Source organism: Notolabrus celidotus, chromosome 21 (assembly GCF_009762535.1).
Source record: "Notolabrus celidotus isolate fNotCel1 chromosome 21, fNotCel1.pri, whole genome shotgun sequence".
In the NCBI taxonomy this organism is placed as follows: domain Eukaryota; kingdom Metazoa; phylum Chordata; class Actinopteri; order Labriformes; family Labridae; genus Notolabrus; species Notolabrus celidotus.
The window spans coordinates 21729355-21750850 of NC_048292.1; the positions used below are offsets into that span (position 1 = coordinate 21729355).

The window sequence follows — 21496 nt, forward strand, 5'->3', positions numbered from 1 at the left end:
ACAAGACCCCCCTTTTTTGCCGGATGCTGGAGTACGACTCATCAAACTCAACAGAGCAGATGGAGCGGGACAGGAAGTCAGGCACCAAAACAAATTGAAAACATCCAGTTAATTTTCAGAATAAAACCCTCTGTGTTATCACCAGATTGTATTTCACTTAACTACAACAACAAACCGTCACGATGAGCGGAGCCAGTCCTGGAGTCAACAGGTCAGAGGTTTTCAGAGGACCAGAAAGACAACATGGATGAGGAGAGGAGGAGGAGAATCCTTGATTCAGTAACTAGCGAGGGAAAACCTCGGTCACATGACCCCAGCTGTCTGGCGGTCCTTCTCCGTGCTGCGTTCTGAGCCAGACTGCAGCGCATCAGAGATGGACTGGACATGTATCTGGTGGAAGTCCCGGGTAACCCTTTGCTGCTTTAGTTTATCTGATTTTATTTATTTATTGCCTGAATGCCTCATTGGTTTTATTGTTTTTTTATACGTTTTTCTTGGTTTTATGCAGCTCTATTCTTATAAGCATCGATCCATTGAATATTTATTACCTATCACGACATGAAATACTTGGCAACGAGACCTGTGGTCTGCATTTCGTTCTCTCATGTTCGCATGGTCAGAATGTCAAATAAAATATTCCTGAACAATCCAATTTACCACTATTTTAGATTCTTGAGCATAAAATATCTATATGGACAATCTTTTTGTCTCCTGTTCTGGGTTATGTGTCACTAGTATCGTCTACATACCTGCTCTGAAGGGAACAAAGAGTAAAAGCGAGATGTGACTGACGATGTTAGGACAACATAAGAGCGTAGGTCTCTTCTGGGGGCGGTGATATATCCAACATTTTATTGTTTTATAGTTTTCATTGACTCTTGTAACTTAAAGATACAGCTTTAGTACCTTTTGCAGCCTTAAAAAACAAATAAATAGGGCAGGGATTTAGCCTGATGGCTAAATTGCGCGCCCATGAAGCGGTTGGCTCTGGTTCAATTCCAGCCTGCAGCCCCTTTACTGCATTTCACTCCCCCACTCTCTCCCTGTTTCCAGCACTATCCATTGTCCTCCCCACTCTAACAAAAGGTGCAGAAAGCCCCCCAAAATATTAAAATAAATAAATAAATAAATAAATAACTATCATCATCTCAGGGATTAAAGTATATTAGGTGTAAGTGAAGAGGATAAATAAAAGCATTACAGATGACAGTTTTATGAAGCGATCTCTCCCCTGAAGCTCAAACATAAACTGGGTAATCAGCTGCACTGTACAGTGAGTTCAGTGAATCTGTATGTCATCATAATTGTGAACTTTTCACTTCCACATTATATATTTATCTCACATTGTGCTGACCTAATGGACAGAGAGACAGCAGACTGAGCCAGGGGTTAAAGGTCCGAACATGAGCACTAACAGCATGACAGGCTGCTGCAGAGCCGAGCCGCCGCAGCACTCATTGACATGTGACATTGATTATGAGACAGAGCGAACTGTTCGAGCTTCCTGCTTCCTTCCTGCCAAAACACATTCTGTTCTTTCTTTCTGCTCTGTTTCACTTTTTCAATTTTGAGTCTCTCTCTCTCTCTCTCTCTCTCTCTCTCCCTCTCTGTCTCTCTCTCTCTCTCTCCCTCTCTCTCCCTCTCTCTCTCTCCCTCCCTCTCTCCCTCTCTCTCCCTCTCTCTCTCCCTCTCTCTCTCCCTCTCTCTCTCTCTCTCTCTCTCTCTCTCCCTCTCTCTCTCTCTCTCTCTCTCTCCCTCTCTCTCTCCATCTCTATCTCTATTTCAATCTCTCTCTGATTCTGTCCTCCCCCTGGTGCTGGCAGGACAGAGGTGAACACTCATCAGACAGGGGTTTATTTACACTGCGTTCATGCAGTCAGTCAATCCGCGTGTCGGGCAGGAAGTGTGTGACGCCTGATGGAGCTTTTAAAGAAAAGGATCTGTCACATCTCCACTGACAGAAGTGGAGGCGCCAAAAAACACAAGGAGCCCATTAGAGGAGTGTCTGTCATGTTCGCAGGTTGTTTATAGAGTCTGATGGAGCCGCAGGTTGGAGTTAAGTAATACCCATGAGGCAACAGGGAGGCTCGACTCTAAACAGTTAGCTGCAGGCCTCAGGTGGTGGCAAATTAAATGAGAGGCACTGAAACTTGTTAATTCAAGACCAAGAGATGCATTTCAGTCTAACTGCAACACAACAACTTTAAGATTTGCAAATTTAGAGATACAAAGCATTTTAAAATGCACTTAGAAAAAACAACAACAAGCAAAAACACTAATATGAGGAGATCTGTTTAAGACGTGTATCTTACCCATGCCTGAGTCCTTCTTGGTGCCGTCAGAGATGATCTCCACGTGGTCTCCATCCACGTCGTAACTGAAGAAGTCGTTGAGGTACGTCTTTGACCTCTGACCCCCGAATACGTACAGACAGCGATTTCTCTGGAAAGACAGAAATAACTTGAACTCTCTACTCCCTCTTTCTCTTCAGCTGTCCAATTAATTAACACCCTGAAGACAATATAAACACATCAGCGGTGCTGACTCACAGTGTGGAAGAGCATGCAGTGCCCGATGCGGGACTGGACGTCCTCCGGCCCGGCATTACAAGAGTCCTCCCGTAAGAGGCTCCACGTCCCGGCCTGGCAGTGGAAGGCGTAAAGGCCGCTGAACTGAGGCTCTGACGTCCGACTCTCCTCCACGCTGCCGTTACACGTCAGGATACGACCGCCAAACGTGTAGATCATGTGCTTCTCTGAGTCCATGCACATCTGCAGGAAGAGCAAAGGGAGGAAGAGGACAAAGAGGATGAGGGGAAACAGGAAGTGTGAGGGTTCATGTAGACCTCACCGAGATACTGCATGCAAAATACTCTGGTTCTCTTTACCTAACATCTGTCTGCCTTTCTACGGCACAAAAAAAACGCCTGCCACACTTAATCTAGAAACCATTGCAAACAATACTATACTATGCCTTATACACTATAAGCACTGCAGTTCTCCCTTTTGGCTGAATGCCTATAAACTTCTTATGTAACTGTGACGCTGCAAAAGTCACAGCTGTAACTTTTGAGGAAATTAAAGACAGTTTTTTGTTGATGTTTAATCAGTATTGATGCAGAAAAAGAATGAAATGACCAAATCAATTTGAAATAATGTATATAACCCAATAAAGTTGAATTATGTGACTGAAATTTGCAGAAAAATCACTTTATCTGTGAAATATATGACATTTATATCCATCTGCAGCCAAAAACAAGAATAACCTACATTATTTCTGTTCCTGAACGCCGCATACGTACCTCTGTGCTCCTCTACTTCCTCTGCTTACGTAAAGCAGAGGAAGGCGGTCTAAGAAAGCTTTTTGCCTAACCAACAATCTAAAACTCTCTCTGGTTACTATCACAGCGGGCAGAAAAGGCTCTTTACTCATGGAAGTTATTAAATAGATGACATTTATATTCTGCTATTTAAAGTGGGTGTTTTTGTCTCCGTCTGCAGCCAAAAACAAGCACAGCCTGAACTTGTTACTGGGACTCGCAGCAGCGTTTGTACACCTGTGCTCCTCTGCTCACAGAGCGGTGCTGGCTGCAGATCTACTGCGAGGAGACGGAGCGCACATCAGTCTCTTGGAAAAGCTTTTTAATTCAATTAAATATAAAAATGCAGACACACTCTGGTTTCTATCACAGGAGACAGATTTCAGAAGCTGGACCGAAGACATTGTTGGGCTTAAGCTTCAGAAATGACTCAAGTAATTATTCCTGGTCAGCTGGTCATTTTCAAACTTTCTGTTTTTCTTTTTTTGTTTTGTATCAAAGTTTTCAAACACTTAAAGCTCCTGTGAGGAGTTTTTAACTGGTTATAAAAGAGACTGAATTAATAATCCTGTCTCACTATGACTTGAAAGAGCAAACAAGACCAAATTTAAGAAGAGAGACTACTTTTATAAAGTCGTCTTTAAAGTCTGAAACCACCGATTAGGGTCGGTGTCAGACCACGGGATTCACTGCATGAAGTTCAACAGCAAAGAGTCTCGATGAATGATGCGTGCTCCAGGATAACAACTTTTATTTCATCTTATTCATATGTACGAGACAAAATCAGCAGGGGCCGCTTTGTCCACAAGGTTCGCCAAAATCAACACAAACTGAAAGCTAGCTAGGTAGCTTTCCGTTTAATTAAATTAGAGCAAGTTAAGCTGAATATCCCTAAAATAAATAAACCAGGTTAATAAATTATGATTGAGCCAAACCTGTTTCTCAGGTTGAAGGAAGCAGTTTGTGGCAGTGGAGTTTTTTGTTTCTATCATTTCCATGTTCTTTGGATAAATTATGGTAGAAGAATGAGTTTAAGATGTGATTTGTTTATCCTGCAGTCACTGATCACTTAGTGTGGTTTTCAATATTCAGCTGGTTACAGTTTCCCTGCTGGTGTAAGATATTTAGCATAATAAACATGCACAGGTTGCAGCTACCTGGTGGTCGAACACCAGCTTGGGCCCTCCGTCAGCTGACGTGTCCTCGCTGAGTAGCGTCCAGGTGTTGGCGTCGATGTCGTAGCGGTAGAAGTCACTCTTCAGGGACTTGCTGTTCCTGACACTGGAGTCCAGGTATCGACCCAGCGTGTAGATCTGCCGCCGCTGAGAGTCGATGCACATCTTGTGACAAGAGCGAGCGCTCGGGCCGCTCTGAGGGGACAAACATTTGAGCCTTTTAATGTACAGATCATCCAAGTGAGAACAAGAACACACAAGTTTCTGGTTCACAACTTTACCTGAGAGTACTATAATTCTACACAGATGCCTGCAGGGTTTATGTTGCAGCAATTAACCCTGCTTTGCAGCTAAGTTCATGTACTGTACCAAAACTTTTATAGTTTTCCTGATTTTGTTTCTGTATTTAATTAAAGCTTTCCCTGACAAAAGTTATACTTTGTTCTGCTAAACATCTAGTATGCGGTCTGGTTTTGCTAGGTGAATAACATAACTATTTCATATTTAGAACACTGGACATAGAGGAAGTTTTGAAGCCTTTAAAAATAAGCATTTCTATAACTTGAACTCTTTCATGGATTCTAAAAAGGTTTCTGTATGACACAGCGTTTTCTGACCAGCTCACCTCTTTCTCTGTGTCTCTGGAGATGCAGGCCCACTGGTTTTCCTGAACACTGTATGCCCAGAAGTCAGCCAGGTCCTGTGTGCCATCCCAGCCCCCAAACAGGTACACGGTCTCTGTGAGGAACAGACAACAGTTAGCAAGAACTACAACAAACATTAAACTTCTTATCTGTGTCTTTAGAAAGCTCTGCAATCTCCACTTCTGGTGCAAACTCTGCAACACACTTCAGATATTACAAATACATGGATTAGCACAGCACTTTCAGTTAGCATCTAAAGTTCCAAAGGGTAAGCAGGACTCACAATGACCCTTCTTTCTGTCATTGACACAGAGGTACAGTACGTGCAGATCAAGTCTGCAGCTTTTGTTAATGTGTTTGCAACGAGAACTCAGAGATGCAGGTGCTGCAGAGATTTCAATAAATCATTAGAAGCATGTTTGCACAGGTTGCTTTAAAGCAAATAGGAATTCAGGGTGTCTGAAATCCAGGCACCAATTATCACCTCTTTTATTACACAAATTATTAAAACTGCAAGGACAAGAGCACCTAAAATAGCGGCAGCAGCACAGACGTGCTCGTTCTCCAAGGTTGTGTTTGGTTTTGTTTTATCTTTTTGTCAGCTCTGATCTCTGCAGCTCTAAGCAGGATGAATCAAAGGTACACCTTTGTAATAAAATACAGTCTCTCAAATATTAAACACTCTGTACTTGTTGCCTTTGCTTCGACATTTCTACCACCAACAATAAGAGAGTCTAATCTTCCTCCACGCCCTGCGCTGGTTCATGAAGCAGGCTGCCAAATCCTGTTGGGGTCAGATACAGGCTGCCAAAGCCTGGGCAGATGGGAGTTGTGGGAAGTTGTGATTGTATCAGAGTCTTGTGTAGGAGGAAAAAATTTGTGCCATTACTGCTACAATTCCAAAAACAAGAATACAGGCCAGAAAATGAGTTGTGTATTCAATGAGTCACGGCTAGAGACAAACAAAAGGTTTGTTTTGTGCTGATGATCAGGAAAAGTTGCCTTCCATTTTAGGGTTTAAAGTTTTTCGAGGCTTGTGTGAACATATGTGTGGCTGCTGGGAGGGACGAACACAACTGGCAAGAAAAACAGACTCCAGTGGAGCCGGAGTGCATCGTCTGGACTGGGATGGGACAGGAAGTGACTCTGGAGTAGACATAATCTCGAGATCAGGAGTTAAAGTGACAGAATCCTTCAGAGAATAAAACCTGCTTCATGTAGAGACTTCAGCTCTTCAGCTGAAAGCCTCATGATTACGATAATCACAGCATGTCTCTCCTCTGCCAACAAGTCAAGCTGCAGTTTATGTTACAAGACTGCGATGAAGGATATCTTTATAATATGAAAAGAGTCACACCACAGTCATTTACAGGAGGAGCACACTGCAGGAGAGCATCTTCCTCTGTGTGAGACTGTCAGCAGAGATTTTCCTCTCGCTGATAGAGGCTGGTGTTGTTCCCTCAAACAAATAAATTAATAAATAAAACAGATGTGTTATAACTACCTCCAGATGTTCCTGAAACTTGTGTCCTTGACAACGCCAAGAACACGAGGTCGAAGTGACCTGAACACTCAATCACACTCGGCTGAGTCCAAGTTGGAAAAAAAATTGGTGCCAATTTTTAACAGCTTCCCTTCAGCGGTTCTGGAGGGATTGAGCGTGAAAGAATGGGGTGGGAATAAAAGCTGAATAAAGTTGCTTTAACCTTTGACCTTTGTGAACAAAATATCTGTCCGCCTATTTTAACTCTAAGATTTCTGATTTCTCTTGCTGATCTTGTATTGCCGTTGCTGCCCTGCACCAAAACTGTTCTCAAACTTCCAGCCTCACCACCTCTCCAGTATTCAGCTGCAGACTCTGAGTGAGGGTTTAAGACTTTATCTCATCACCTCTCAACTTTCTGTGTAAAGTAAATCTGAGGGGGACGATGAGGTCAGAGCCAAAATACCAAATATAAATAATCTTCTTCTGCTGCTACTGCGATTAACATTTCAAACCATCACAAACATGAAGTCATTTCACTGAAATACAAACAGAGAGCAGGAGTTCTTGGGTTTGGGTCAGATAACTAATTTATCATATTAAAAGGATGCTATGAAAGGGCAAGCTGCCACCGTGATGTGTTTGATCATGCACACACACAGTTCAGCAAAGTATTCAAGGTAAAGTGAGATGATGTTCTCTTCTTTGAAGCACTTAAAATGTTCATGTGGCACCTCTTAACCTCATTTGAACACATTTACAAACCTCTCTTTCAGCACTGCAGAATATCTACAGCTGCAGGCTGCACACAGGTAACGGATAGGAAGCTACTGAGAGGTTTTGTTTACTATGACTGAATTGTTTTACGTTTTGTAAACTTAAAAGAAAGGTTAAAATAACATTGTCAAACAGAGCAGTCAATTCAAGGAAGAGATGAATATTTTGATCTTTTAACGGACTCTTGATATTGATAAACCGAGGCGTCCCAAGACAGTTCCAGTGACGTACAGAGAGTACCTGAAAAAACATGAATCAGCTCACTAGCGCTGATTTTCGAAATGTGGATATAGTTGCAGAGTTCTGGACCTCTGTGTTATCAAAGCTTGTTACAGCCTTTATTACGAAGACACATGGATGAAAACTCTGATTGAAACTGAATCTGAAGCAGATATCACAAGCAAAGAGTTTTTTGCTGTCTTGTTAGTATATATGTATGTAACTAACATTTTATCGTACTTTAAAGTCCATGCACAGTGTTTAAATCAAGCAGCAACCTCCAGTCTTAAAATAGGAAACCCATGCTGAAGTATTATAAACTGCAATTCATCAAGAATCTGCTTGAGGCTGGCTGCAGAAACACCGGAAACCACATACACACCCATTCAAAGAAGACAATCTTTACAGCAGAAATAAACATGTTTACAGCCTGGTAAAAAAAAAAAACGCTTGGGTCTACGTGGCTAATTTCTCTATCTGCACACACTGTGAGGGGGGGTGAGTTTTTCTAAGGTGACAGTTCAGAAGATATTAAGATTACGAGTTTTGCCCAAATAAGGACATGACTAGGGCTGTCAACAAATATTCTAAATTCGAATATATATTCTAATATTTAAAAAAAAACAGAGATTCGATTGTGAAAATTAATATTCGACTGTGGAAAAAAACACATCAGCTGCTGTTTTGCGAGTGGGTGCACTGCATGACGGGTCAGGGACAGATCACAGGAGTTGCACATGCACAGCGTGAAGCAGACTGCAGAGAGAAATCCTTCCGTCCCCGGATCCTCAGTGCGCTCTGAACGCGTCTTTTCCTTCGCTGGGAATATATTGAATAAAAAGAGATCGGCACTGGCCTCTTCACACTGACTGTCTTGTGTTTTTGGCAAATAACCTGTCCGGCCTAAGACCCTGCATTGACAGTGGACTAAAAGAGCCCAACAATCAGTGACACTGGGATAAATGCAGTTTTTCCTCTTTTTTTTATACAAGCGCCAAGAATGTAAGTGGACTACTTTTTCGTTTTTAACTTCAATTAATGTTAATAATATTTGCTTCAATCACTGAATGAAGCCTGCCTATATTAGGGACAAGAGTCGGGACCTTTAATTGTTCGCACAAGTCTTGTTCAGCACTCACTCAGCGCACTGCGCACAGACAGAGGGGAGGGGGGCGAGCGAGCGAGAGGTCTACGGTCTTAAAAGTGTTACGGTATAGACAATTAGGTCATTTACTTGTTTTGTAATGTGTAGGTATGTTTTAGGCATGTTATATCTTAAATAAAAACACATATACAAGTAGTTATCTTTTTGTATTAGTTTGTCCACCTGTTAATGACATAATGCGCAAATATAGATATTCGAATGGTTCGAACCTATGGTTTTTTTTAGAGCGAATATTCGAACGTCATTTGGAGCAATTTTGACAGCCCTAGACATGACTGACTTGACTGACAGGCGGGAACACATAGCTGTTGGCTAGGAGGCTCAAACCCCGCCTCTTTACCTCACACTAAGTTTGGTTGAATTCAGCATTTCCAATATGGCTCCCGCCGACAATCGGCTTCAAAACAGCGCTCAGGAACAGATGGGTGACGTCACGGATACTATGTCCATTACTTATACAGTCTATGGTTGTATCGTACTTAAAAGTCCATGCACAGCGCTTAAATAAACACAAAGAGCTAACATGGCTCATTGCTTTCAAAAGAGAATAACAGAATGAGTTCAATTCAATACATGTCCAAAATAGATGTCTCTGTAGCACTGAGCAGCTTATTAACCCTTCTTTCAAAACATGTATTCACGTTAATGTTCGATTCATAGGTCACATCGCCGGGCCAGAGAAATCCAGAAGAATCAACTCCCTGGGAATCAGGAGCCAGGCGTCCCGGGTCGCTGGTTGGCCTCGCGGTTTAAGCTCCCACCCTAAATACAGAGTCCTCGCCGCAGGTCACCTGTTCAACTGCCTGATACAACCCTTTACAGCATGTCTTCCCCCACTCTTAACTCCCTACATTTTCTGTTTCTTTTCATCTATCTGTGACACAGCGACCTCAGCTCTGACTTTGACCCTCAACCCTTTGCAGCATTTCTTCCCCTTTCTTTCTTCCTATTTATCAGACTCTATCCTCTTTCCTTTACAGTAAAGCAAAAGGAAAAACACAACCTTAAAGAAACGTTTTTTAGATGAGTTAGGATTAAACAGGACTTATTTCATGAAGTCGAAATACTTCAAAGTAAGAAGCAAAGATCAGAAAAGACTCAAAAGACAAACACAGATTCTCTGGCTGCTCCATAAATATCAAAACGGAAGTAATTCAATAAAATCAAACTGAGATCAGGATCCCTGCAGCACAAAGAAATCATTCAAGATCTTCTGCATCAACTTCTCTTCACAACTACAACTCAGAAAAGACACAAGCAGAGTGTGTGTGTGTAGCCTCACACACATGCGCACACACACCAGAAGGATGCACGGCCTTCACTCTGTTCTGACAAGAGCTGCAGACACAGCATCACTCTCTATCTCTCTCACACACACACACACACACACACACACACACACACACACACTTACACAACACACAACACACAACACACACACACACACACACACACACACACACACACACACACACACACACACACACACACACACACACTCTCTCTCTCTGCAGGCTTTGTGTTCAGATATCCGGCAGGGAAGTACACCAACACGCTCGCCAGATACTGTACAAAAAAACCCAACAGCAGTTGTGTCTACGTCAAAACAAGAGTCGTGATTTATGCGCTCTCAGAGGAGAAAGGCCCCCAGGACTGTTATCGTTCGGAGGAGGTGGAGCGGATGAGTAGGGAGGGTTAATTTGATTAAACAGTAATAGAGCTTTGAGTCAGTGTAGGAGGAGATGAGTCACGCTGTCCACCAAACAGCAGAGTCATAAAACAGGCTGCGTGGGTCTCACCGGTCTGGACGTCAATGACCATTTGATGTCCTCCCCTCATCCCGGGCCTGTTGTCGTCGCCGTCACCTGCAACGAGAAGGACGAAGAGGAAGGGACAAGGATGGTGTGTGAGCGTGGGAGATGACGCAGAAGAGGATGGGTGGGACGATGGGAGGAGAAGAAGGAGAAGGAGGGAGGGAACAGATTTAGCTACAAGGCCACAACGCTTTCAGAGTGATGTCTGATTGACAGATCATAAAGAGAAGGTCTCACTGTTCATGTCGTCTCGGTTGATTTCTTGAGCGCTTGTACCTTTGTTACACTTCGGGATGATCTGACTCCACCTCGGCTTATACTCCTGCTGGCTGATGTACTGGTTAAACAAACCGTCTAAAAAAGCATCAAACAGAGAAGAATCAGCACAAACCATGCAGAGGCATCACTCTGAATGAATCTTTGAATCTGTTTCATCCTTCAGTACCTCTCACAGCTTTGTCTATGAGCTCCTCACAGGCGTCAAAGTCTCCTTGCAGCACCAGCCGGTCGTGCAGGTGAGTGAGCATCGGGTGCTCCAGCGCTATCCGCGTCTTCTTCTGCAGCGATTCGAAGGCCTCTGTGTAGTTATGCTGTCTGAAGTGCTTGAGGCAAAGGCGAATAGCTTCCTGTTCTCTGTACTGCATCAGATCCAAATCAGGTCCACAAACACAACACAGAACTGTTAGCCACACACGCGCAAAGCAGGTAACTCAGAGTTGACACAGATACTACAATAAGAGCACTAACTCACTGCTTTCCGGATTTTTTTTTTTCCTCTCTTTTTTAAAGTAAATAATTAGTTAATCTTTTCCTTTGGTCTGTTTCCTGTCGTACTTTTTCAATCTACTTTTCTCTCTCTCTCCTCTCTCTATCAAGCTTCTGATACCAACAACAATAAGACATTCATGTTAAGCACCAATAAATAAAAAAATAAAAAAAAAGTAATAAAAAATAATTCTTCAATCCTTATAATCTTATCAATCTTTACACTTTACACTTCTCAGATTTGGAATACATCGGAAGATATTCACTTACCTTCCCACACAAACATTAACCCTCACAAGACACACTTTGTTTATTTATTTTCATACATGTTTATGTATATATTATCTACTTATTTATTTATTTCTTGCATTAATATTAACGCGTTGAAATTAATAATAATGAAACCGTCTGTTTCATTATCATTATTGATATAATATATATACCTATTTTCCTATTATTATTATTATTTGTTCTTTCTCTTTCATTGCTTACTTTTTATAGGTTATTTCTGCTCTATATTTTTGACAAACACCAATTGTTTTTCTGTTTTTTTGTCATTGTTTATGCTGCTGTTGTTTTTTAACTTTTGTTTTTTACCTTGGTTTTCCTCTTATTATTATTATTATTATTATTATTATTATTATTATCACTTCTTTGTTTGTATGTTTTTTTTTTTAATGTTTTCCATATGTTTGTTTACTTGTTATTCTGTCTCCCATCACTTGGTCACCCTTTTCTTGTAAGGCACATTTCTTGCACAATAAAAAAAATAATAAAAATGCTTTCACTTTATACAAGTCATTCAGGTAAGGGCTGCTCTGACTCAGTATTGAGTCTGAATAATTGTATTTGGCTGCACAATTATTCACAATTTAATCGTCAACACATGATGAGCATTTGCAATTCAGTGATGATGTCAGCAGGGTCTGATATTTACTAAATCTGCATTATTTAAAGTATAATCAGGATGGTGCATGCTACTAAGAGTGATCTCAGTCAGCAGCACAGCCTCTCTCTCTTCAGCTGCTCTCGTCAGTGCTGTTAGCGAGTGAGTAAACATGATCATGTGACCACTCTACTGTACGTCCGTCATCACACTTTGTTCCAACCCCTCGTTTTTAGAGATATATCTCCAAACACGACTCTTAAAGCTGCAGGCTGCATGAAACTCACTGATGTCTTACAAAATAATCTGTAGCTTTGTGCTAAATTGTTTTTGTATCATGGATCTGTGCAGACATTCATGACAAGTGGTTGCATCATGACGCCCTGTGCAAAAAGTGCATGAATTTAGTGTATTACCGAGCTGACTTTCTGTTATCTTAATTACATAGACAGTGCTTACTCTATAGATTGAATAAATACTAAAGGTTCAAATCGACCCCTGTGTCCATAAAACAGATAAAACGTCTCCATCAGAGTCATTAAGCTGTTTGTTAAATTATGCCTTGTGAAAATGTCTCAGCACAAAAAAATTAGCCAAGCACTCGATTTTATGATCATGGGAAGACGGATGTTTGCAATAATCTCGCCTGGAGTTACATGAAGCATGCAAAGTGTGGAAAAACACAAACTGTGGTCAGACTGCCATTAAACATGACATGACCTGACACGCAAGAGTTCAGACTGAGTTCATCTCCATCCGCTGCGGTTAAAAGCACCAAAGCTTGCAGCGTGTGACGACAAGTTAATGAAAAACGATCACATTAATGTGCGACTGCTGCAGCTGTGGCTTTGATATGATGCTGCTTTGAATAACTGTAGGTGTGGCTGTAACCTGAGCTACTGGGGAACCTCTGAGTCGTCCTCTTGGTAGGACAGAGGTACCTGTTGTACCTCTACAGGCTGATTAATTCATTCTATTACAGATTCAAGCCTCCTAATTTAAATTAGAGTGAATGAGGCCTTCTGACTCTATAATCCAGTCCCAGGCGGCGTCTCTAACCCCCCAGGCTACCCTCAGGTGCTCACCTTGCTGTACCAGTTAAGGCAGGGCTGCACCACGTCAGGATCTTCAATACCGTGCAGCTCGATGTACCAGATGCTGAAGTTAAAACTAGGACCCCACGACATCAGAGGCACTTTGACACAGAGAAGAGAGAGGGAGTATGAAAGAAGAAAAGACACATCTTCACTTTGTACCTTTCCTTTACGACCGGGTCAGCTCTCACCTATTTTTACAAATCTGCAGGGAAACATCTGCTCATCGATCTTGTGCTTTAAGGTGAATGTTTCTTTGTTGTAGTCGTTCTTAAGGCCACTGAAAGAAAAAGAGAGAAGCTGTTTTAGAAATTGAATCGCTCGGTGGAGAAGCCAACTGTGGCCATATGCTGCTAAATTCTGGATCCTTGTCTCAATCTGGCTGATTAACAAAACCTCATTTGTGAGTTTGGCAATTTAGCAGCTATGACCAGTCGTCTTCTTTAACAAAGTGCCAGACTGCTAATGAAGTAAACCCTCTTCATTATATGTTCTAGCAGCTACAGAGATCTCTTTCAACATACTGTGTTCAGGAATAAAACAGACCCAGGAACATCATTTACTGAATCCATATGTGCACATTTAAGAGCACTATACGTTCTTAAATGACTGCAGTGTACCCCTTAAAATAAACACCATGGATATCTGCAAAAAAAAAACAGTCTGGGAGAAAAAATAAAAAATTGAATTTATTCAAGTCATTTACATTTCATAAAGTGGGGAGCAATACACAACAGCAGCAGACAGTGAAAGTTAAACATGAAGCTGACAGACCAATGGGACTGCACTGAGGTTGCTGGCATGCTAATACGTCTGCAGACCAGCAACATCAGACCCATCTGAGAGTGTTTTCTACCCCTGGACTGCATATGTTTCTGTTCAGTTCTCTAAATGGAGCAAATCCACATGTTGTAGTTTGAGCCTTCACTTTTTGTGATCATACGTCTGCTTTTTTTTTTTTTACCAGCCTGCTCCACACGTTGATTTTCAGCGTGTCAACATTTTGTACACCTTGAACCCAGCTTTTCAATGCTGTCAGTTGTATTCCACTCGGCTCTTTGATTCATCTATTTATTTATTTATTTATTTATTTATCTATTTCTATTTATTTAACTATTTATCTATCTATTTATTTAATTAACTATCTATATATGTTTCTATTCATGTATTTATCTATCTATATGTTTATCTATTTATTCATTTATTTACCTATCTATATATGTATCTATTCATTTATTTATCTATCTATATATTTATCTATTTATTTATTTATCCATATATTCATTTATTTATTTGGCTCTTATTCTTGTATTTATCTGATCTTTTTAACTTGAACCGATTTTTAATTTTGTTGTCTATCCCAACTTATTTCATTCCTTTTACTGTATTTCTTTTATTTTAATTTGAAATCTTTTTTATGATCATCTTTTTTATTATTCTACCGATTTATATGTCTTGTTTCGTTGTATAAATCTAGTGTAATCCTTCTCTTCACTGTGAGGCACTTTTGCCGCTCTTCAGGAGCCCAAACTCTGCTGCATTCAGGGACACACGAAGGCAGAGCGAAGACAGAGTCAGACAAAACAGGAGAACTGTTTGTTTCTGGTCAGATCGGCCACCTGAAGGAGCTTCTTGACATCCAATCTAAACTCTGTCGTAGGAAACAAAAAGTTCAAACAATGGCGTCTACCTTTCTCAGGGTCCTGTGCTGTCCTCTCCTAATTTACCACCAGCTCTCATCCATTAAAGTCATATCTGCTGTCTGTTTACCTGGCCTGTTCAGGAATAAAAAATATATTTTGTTTTGCATTCAACTGAGCGGCCCTACGCCTCACAGTCTGCTCCCTTTGCTCTTCTCGTTCTACCTTCAGCTGCAGGTGAGACCTCTCTGTTCATGACATAAATAACAGCTGCTCTGTTTGTTCAAAACAGACCTCCATTCACCGACCAGAGAGCTCTTAAAGCGTCTGTTTAGAGGCATAAATATCTAAAAAGGAACAACAAAGCAGGACCTAGAACCATGAGGTTACAGTACAGGCGAAATGCTTCTTTAGACCGTGTTGGCACCAATAACAATCCAGTGGATTCAGAGCTAATGCTATGAGACCGGGTCAAAGGAAATCAATTCCAGACATCAATAGTCGAGCTTCCTTGCAGATATTTTATTGCCCCTGAGACGTTCTTCCTCCTTCAGTTATCTTCTGATCAGACCTCTCTCTCCGGCTTGACTCCTCACACATGCAATCAATCCCAATCTCTCTCAAAGCACAGCATGAAATAAAGCTGGATCAATCTTTATCTTTGCAGACTGAAGGAATCACAGAATGAGCAGATGAAGAAGAATTCATAGGGGCATCTTACCTGGACAAAAGCTCTGTCATGTTCTCTTCACTCATCCCACCAAACACTTTAAACTTCTTCAGGTTGCAGACGTGAGTCTTTTCATACTTCCCAAATGTGATGCTCTGGACAACAGCCGGCCGTTCCAACTTCAAGATTAAAAACTGCAGAAAAAGAGAGAAAAGAGAGAGAGAGAGCATGAGATGAAGTGAAGATAAACAGAGAGTTATGACAACGTTATTATGCAGGAAGCAGCCGGCGTTCATGGTGGGAGCAGCCACTGTGAAAGGATTTCCTCATTACCTAAATGGCTACAGCATGGTCAATTTACTGCATCAGGTAAGAGGCATTACATACAATCTATGAGCTGCGTCCACATGTCAGCGCTGCTCTAACAAGCCGAGACATCTACTGACAAATCACCAGCAGCCATTAGGACGGAGCGAGAGGAGAGACAGGCAGGAACATTGATTAAATGAGCCATAGGAAAGAAGGCACTTAACAAACGCCGGACATCTATGTTTTCACGTTCACTCATAAAAGAGTCATATCAGTAATCCATGTCCTGGGTATCCTCGCTCAATAACTCGGAGGGTATCGAGTGAAATGACCCTGAACGAGTAGTAATCAAACTGCTCACGTTTAATGAACCCTGTACTAAGATCTATATCAAAAGAAACTGTTTGTGTGGTCTTTTTCACAACGTATCACTGCAAGCAGCTTTCACTTTCATGCATGAGGCATGCTGGGATAGAGAGCAATGTGGATCAAGCTGGCAGTGCAACTGAATCACAACTCATGAGGTCAAAATCCTGCATTTAAAGAAACAAAACAGTGGTGCACTACTAGGTGAAGAAACCTGAGGACTGCTGGTTTGATTGAAAAGACTCCACAGTGTGCAAGACTTCTCATTTTAATCTGGCTGTTACTTTGGAGTCATTTATTTTCATCCCTGTTATGCATAATTATAATCATTGTTTTATCAACATAAACTAATCCTATTTATCTATTCATTTATTTATCTATTTATTTTTATATTTATCAGATTTTTTTTTACTAAAACTGATTTTTAATTTTGCATTACTTATTTCATTAATTTTATTGTAATTTCAAGTAATTGTATTGTATTTTTTGTGTATTTTTATTTATTTTATTTTTTAATATTTGTATTATTTTATTTTATTACTTTATTTTATTTTTTAGTACTTTTTATTTTTAAGTACTTTTATCTATTTTATTTTTAGGTATTTTCATTTTTTTTATTTTAAAGTATCTTTTATTTATTTTATTTTTAGTATTTAGTATTTATTTCGTTTAAAGTATTTCTTTATTTTATTTCTTAGTGTTTTAATTTATTTTATTTGTAGTATATATATTTATTTTACTTTTTGTGTTTCTTATCTATTTTATTTATAGAATTTTATTTATTTGATTCATTTTTAGTATTTTTATTCATCTTAATGTAGTATTATTTATTTTATTTTTAGTATTATATATTTATTTTATTTTTAGTATTATATATTTATTTTATTTTTAGTATTTTTTATTTATTGTATATATAATATTTCGTATCTATTTTATTTATAGTATTTTTATGGTTATGTTTTTTATTATTATGCTCATTTCTGTTGTTTTCTGTTTCTCTGTTATTCTGTGAAGCACTTTGGGCTGCATGCTTGTATGTATGAAAGGTGCTGTATAAATAAAGTCTAGTTTAAACAACAAGTGACCAGAGAAGATCGAGGTCAGTGGGTCTGTGCCTCACAGTGATCAAAGTTGCTGTAGGATGAGCTCAACTATCGTACTCGTAGTTAGCAGGATTGCAAATTACATGGTGCTAGAAAAAGCTACTCAGCTGCACAGAAACAGCACATGGGACGAAAAATATCGATGTCATAGATTTTCCTGCCAATGAGACTCACAGCATCACGACTTGATGGTTCCTTGCTGTGGTGCTAATGACAGGAATGGCAGGTAATTAACTGAAGAAGTTGACAGCAGGGTAATAGTGGAAGAAGGAAGCGGGATGTCGAATAGGGGTGTGAAGAAGCCAAGAGACGTGCTAGTTGAAACGAAGTGCAGAGAATTTTAGGAGCATTTTGCATCCTGATTCATCGCTTTCATTAGCTGAGTATTGCATATCATATCTTTAGTCTCCAAGTGACTCCCTTCTATACTGCATGTTTTTTTTGAGGAAAGCCGAGGACAGAGAGGAAACGTGGGTTTGGAAGAGACATGCAGCAAAGGGTCGAGAGGCGGGGAGTTGAACCAGCTCACCTGCAACTGCTGCAAAGGGACCACACTTTAACCGCTAAGTCAAACTGACAGCCATTAATATGACGCTCTTAAATGAAACTTTATTGCACAGTAACGGAGGTGCAAAAAGAGGGTAAAAAAGGTGACAAATGATAACTCTTTTGATATCAGAATCAATGAAAGGATTCAACTTGTGGTTCTACCATCACAGTTAGTTTAAACAATACTCTGATGTCTGAATGTCCTCGCCCTTCATTATTAATAATCTGTTATAAAACAGTGACGTTATCATGGATGTCATTTGACATTTAGAGTTATTAAGAGTAAAAGCAGCTCTTCTGAGTCTTGACCTTCATTTCCAGTATTGATCCTTGTTTTCGCTCCGACTGGTCGTGAGTCAATGTGTGGTAAAAAGCGTGATCCTCTCATCAACCTCCTGTGATGATGACTCATACCTCCAAGGTCCTAATTTATACATCACTGCGTTGTTTGGCCTTCACTCAGTGTAATTAGTTAATGGAGGAGGAACAAACTATTAAAGCCATCTCGTTCTCATGTCTCGATTAGTGACCGTGTTTGTGTTTCTGCCTCGAAGCTCCTGGTTTCTTCAACACAGTGAGTTTCTCTTTGAAAAATGAGAAACAAAACCTGCTTTTAATCTGAATCTGAAAGTTTTAACTCCGTAAAAACATCTTCTTTATTTCTAAGTTGCTCCACCTCATAGTAATTCACATCAAAGGCCTCCAACATTGACGAATAATGCCGCAGACCCTTTGTGATCAAACTGCCCCCCCTTCATAGATGAACTGCAGTGAAATAATTTGCTTGGGACTCCATGGACGCACCTTAATCCCTGACTCCCATGTCCAGTCCATCTCCAGCCTGCTCCGTGCTCTCCCGTCCACACCAAACAGTTGTGTTTTCGGATCGCAGCACGGAGCAGGACCGCCGGACAGCTGGAGTCATGTGACCGAGGTTTTCCCGCGGTAATCACTGAATCAAGGATTCTCCTCCTCCTCTCCTCATCCATGTTGTCTTTCTGATCCTCTGAAAACCTCTGACCTGTTGACTACAGGTCTGGCTCTGCTCATCATGACGGTTTGTTGTTGTAGTTAAGTGAAATATGATCTGGTGATAACACAGAGTGTTTTATTCTGAAAATGAACCGGATGTTTTCATTTTGTTTTGGGTGCCTGACTTCCTGTCCCGCTCCATCTGCTCTATTGAGTTTGATGCGCCGTGCTCCGGCATCCGGCAAAAATAGATGTCTTGTGTATCTGATCCGGAGGGCTCCGACCTATCAGATCTGGAGCTGTGATGGATCAGAGACAGACTGGAGATTGGAAAGGGAATTGGCTTATTTTTCTCAATAAGTGCTATCACACCACGGGAATATATTTGATGATTTAGTGTTTATCAAATTACTGTCATATTATTCTTCTATATTAGTTGTGAAACAGAAACTTATTTCATAACACAGAAAAACAGCTTCAATCAGAAGAGGAAAACCTAATATATAAATCTAAGGAATCAATAAAAACACTGCAGGGACTATGAGAATATTTTTAACAGCTGGTCAGAGCAGAAGATGAAAATGTTTGTTCTTTCCATCTTTAACAAACGTTACTTTTCTGCACTGATATAAGTAATTGTCAACAGACCAGACATTCACATCCAGTGAATAACCTCTCTGTAACATCTGACTACATAATACAAACGTGCCTCAGTCTCAGGAAGTAAAACTCACAATAAACAACAAAATGAAACAACAATAATGTTGCCAAAACAATCAGTGTGTGTGTTTGATGTTTGTGTTGTTAATTCTGTTGTTCTGAGGCGCACACTACACCACACGGCTGCTTTCCTAGAAACTAGTGAGTAAGTGGTTAACCATTGTTTTGAAAAGCTTCACTTCCTCCAGCCATGTAACACAAACTTTCAGATTTAACCTCAAACACTCAGTGTCAGAGCGTAGCTGCAGCGGGTCGACGGGTTCAAGATACATGATGAGACACAGATTCTTCCCTGAGTGAAGATGAAACAACAAGAAGCTTTTTATGCTGCATGAAGACACACACACTCAGGAGGGATTAGAACAGCCAAGCTCCTAATCCACATTGAAAACCATTGACAAAGTGGTATGACATCCATCTACTCTGATACAGAATGTAAACAAACAGTGCCCATCAATCTGACCCTGATGCTCAGCTCTGAGAGGTCAGTCTGTACTGGCTGTGGTTCTATTGATCACAGAAGTACAGTACTCTGAGCTTTGATTGTTAGCTCCAGTGTCTCTGAATCCAAATCATTCCAGATAGTAGGAGTTATCAGCTTACAAATTAACAATTAAACTCTTCCTTTAGCCTTTTTTCACCACAAATAGGCCAAACACAACACACACCCCCCTGACTTTATCTGGACTTTTTCCTGCCTGCCCCACTGGTAAAATTTCATCAACAAACAGCAGTTGATGTGTGAACACAGCAGGTAGAAGTCAGGAACATTCACGGCACATGAGTGAGCAGGGCGAGCACTCACCTCAATTGTTTGTTTTATGTTTGTTGTGTTTGTATCGTGGAATCATCCCTATGCATGCTGTACTGAGATAAACAAAGAAACTATCACAATTACTCAACACTCCTCCTCATTCTGCATGCTCTATCTGCTACCTCCTCTCACATAAACCAAACTGAGTATATGGAGTTGTGAGAGCATATCCAATGGAGGAAATTTTGCGCTGCAAGATGCATGTGTGCACCAAACTAAAATTATTTAGAAGATGTCCAGGGTTTATGTGTGAGCAAACAGCAAAACTCCACCAGATCCGTGTCCGGTCCATCTCCCATGAGTCACGGCACCAGTTCTGATAGGTTTCTATTCTAGTCAATGTGTTAACTTCCACTGGATCCGCTCCGTTGCATTCCGGCTGCGTCTCTGATCCAGCAGGTCGGAGCCCTCCGGATCAGATACACAAGACTTCTATTTTTGCCGGATACCGGAGCACGACGCATCAAACTCAACAAAGCAGATGGAGCAGGACAGGAAGTCAGGCACCAAAACAAAATGAAAACATCTGGTTTATTTTCAGAATAAAACACTCTGTGTTATCACCAGATCGTATTTCACTTAACTACAACAACAAACTGTCGTGATGAGCGGAGCCAGGCCTGGAGTCAACAGGTCAGAGGTTTTCAGAGGATCAGAAAGACAACATGGATGAGGAGAGGAGGAGAAGAATCCTTGATTCAGTGATTACCGCGGGAAAACCTCAGTCACATGACTCCAGCTGTCCGGCGGTCCTGCTCCGTGCTGCGTTCTGAAAACGCAACCGCGGGGTGTAGACATACGAGAGAGCACGGAGCTGGACAACAGCGGAACAGAGCCAGACCATACACGGATCTGGTGGAAGTCCCGGTAAACAGTAACTACAGGAAATGTCGAAATAGAAAAAATCAAAGACCTCCTTAAATTTCACAATTTAATTCTAGACGCAAACCACAGTTTTTCTGCAGCATCCAATCAGAAGCCTCTTGCACAGCGCTGTATTGAAGTTCTGCCA

General features: G+C 40.8%; 1 protein-coding gene across 1 annotated transcript in view; it reads right to left on the reverse strand.

Moving 5' to 3' along the window:
- The window catches only part of mkln1 (muskelin 1, intracellular mediator containing kelch motifs), a 39229-nt gene that overhangs the window by 15299 nt on the left and 2434 nt on the right, over positions 1–21496 (reverse strand). The window contains exons 3-12 of the mRNA XM_034673395.1: positions 15703–15845; positions 13533–13621; positions 13333–13442; positions 11042–11234; positions 10834–10950; positions 10582–10647; positions 5120–5232; positions 4477–4689; positions 2550–2771; positions 2313–2442 (exon numbers count right to left, since the gene is read on the reverse strand). Coding sequence (XP_034529286.1) covers positions 2313–2442; positions 2550–2771; positions 4477–4689; positions 5120–5232; positions 10582–10647; positions 10834–10950; positions 11042–11234; positions 13333–13442; positions 13533–13621; positions 15703–15845 — 1396 coding nt within the window. The remainder of the gene's footprint in view (positions 1–2312; positions 2443–2549; positions 2772–4476; positions 4690–5119; positions 5233–10581; positions 10648–10833; positions 10951–11041; positions 11235–13332; positions 13443–13532; positions 13622–15702; positions 15846–21496) is intronic.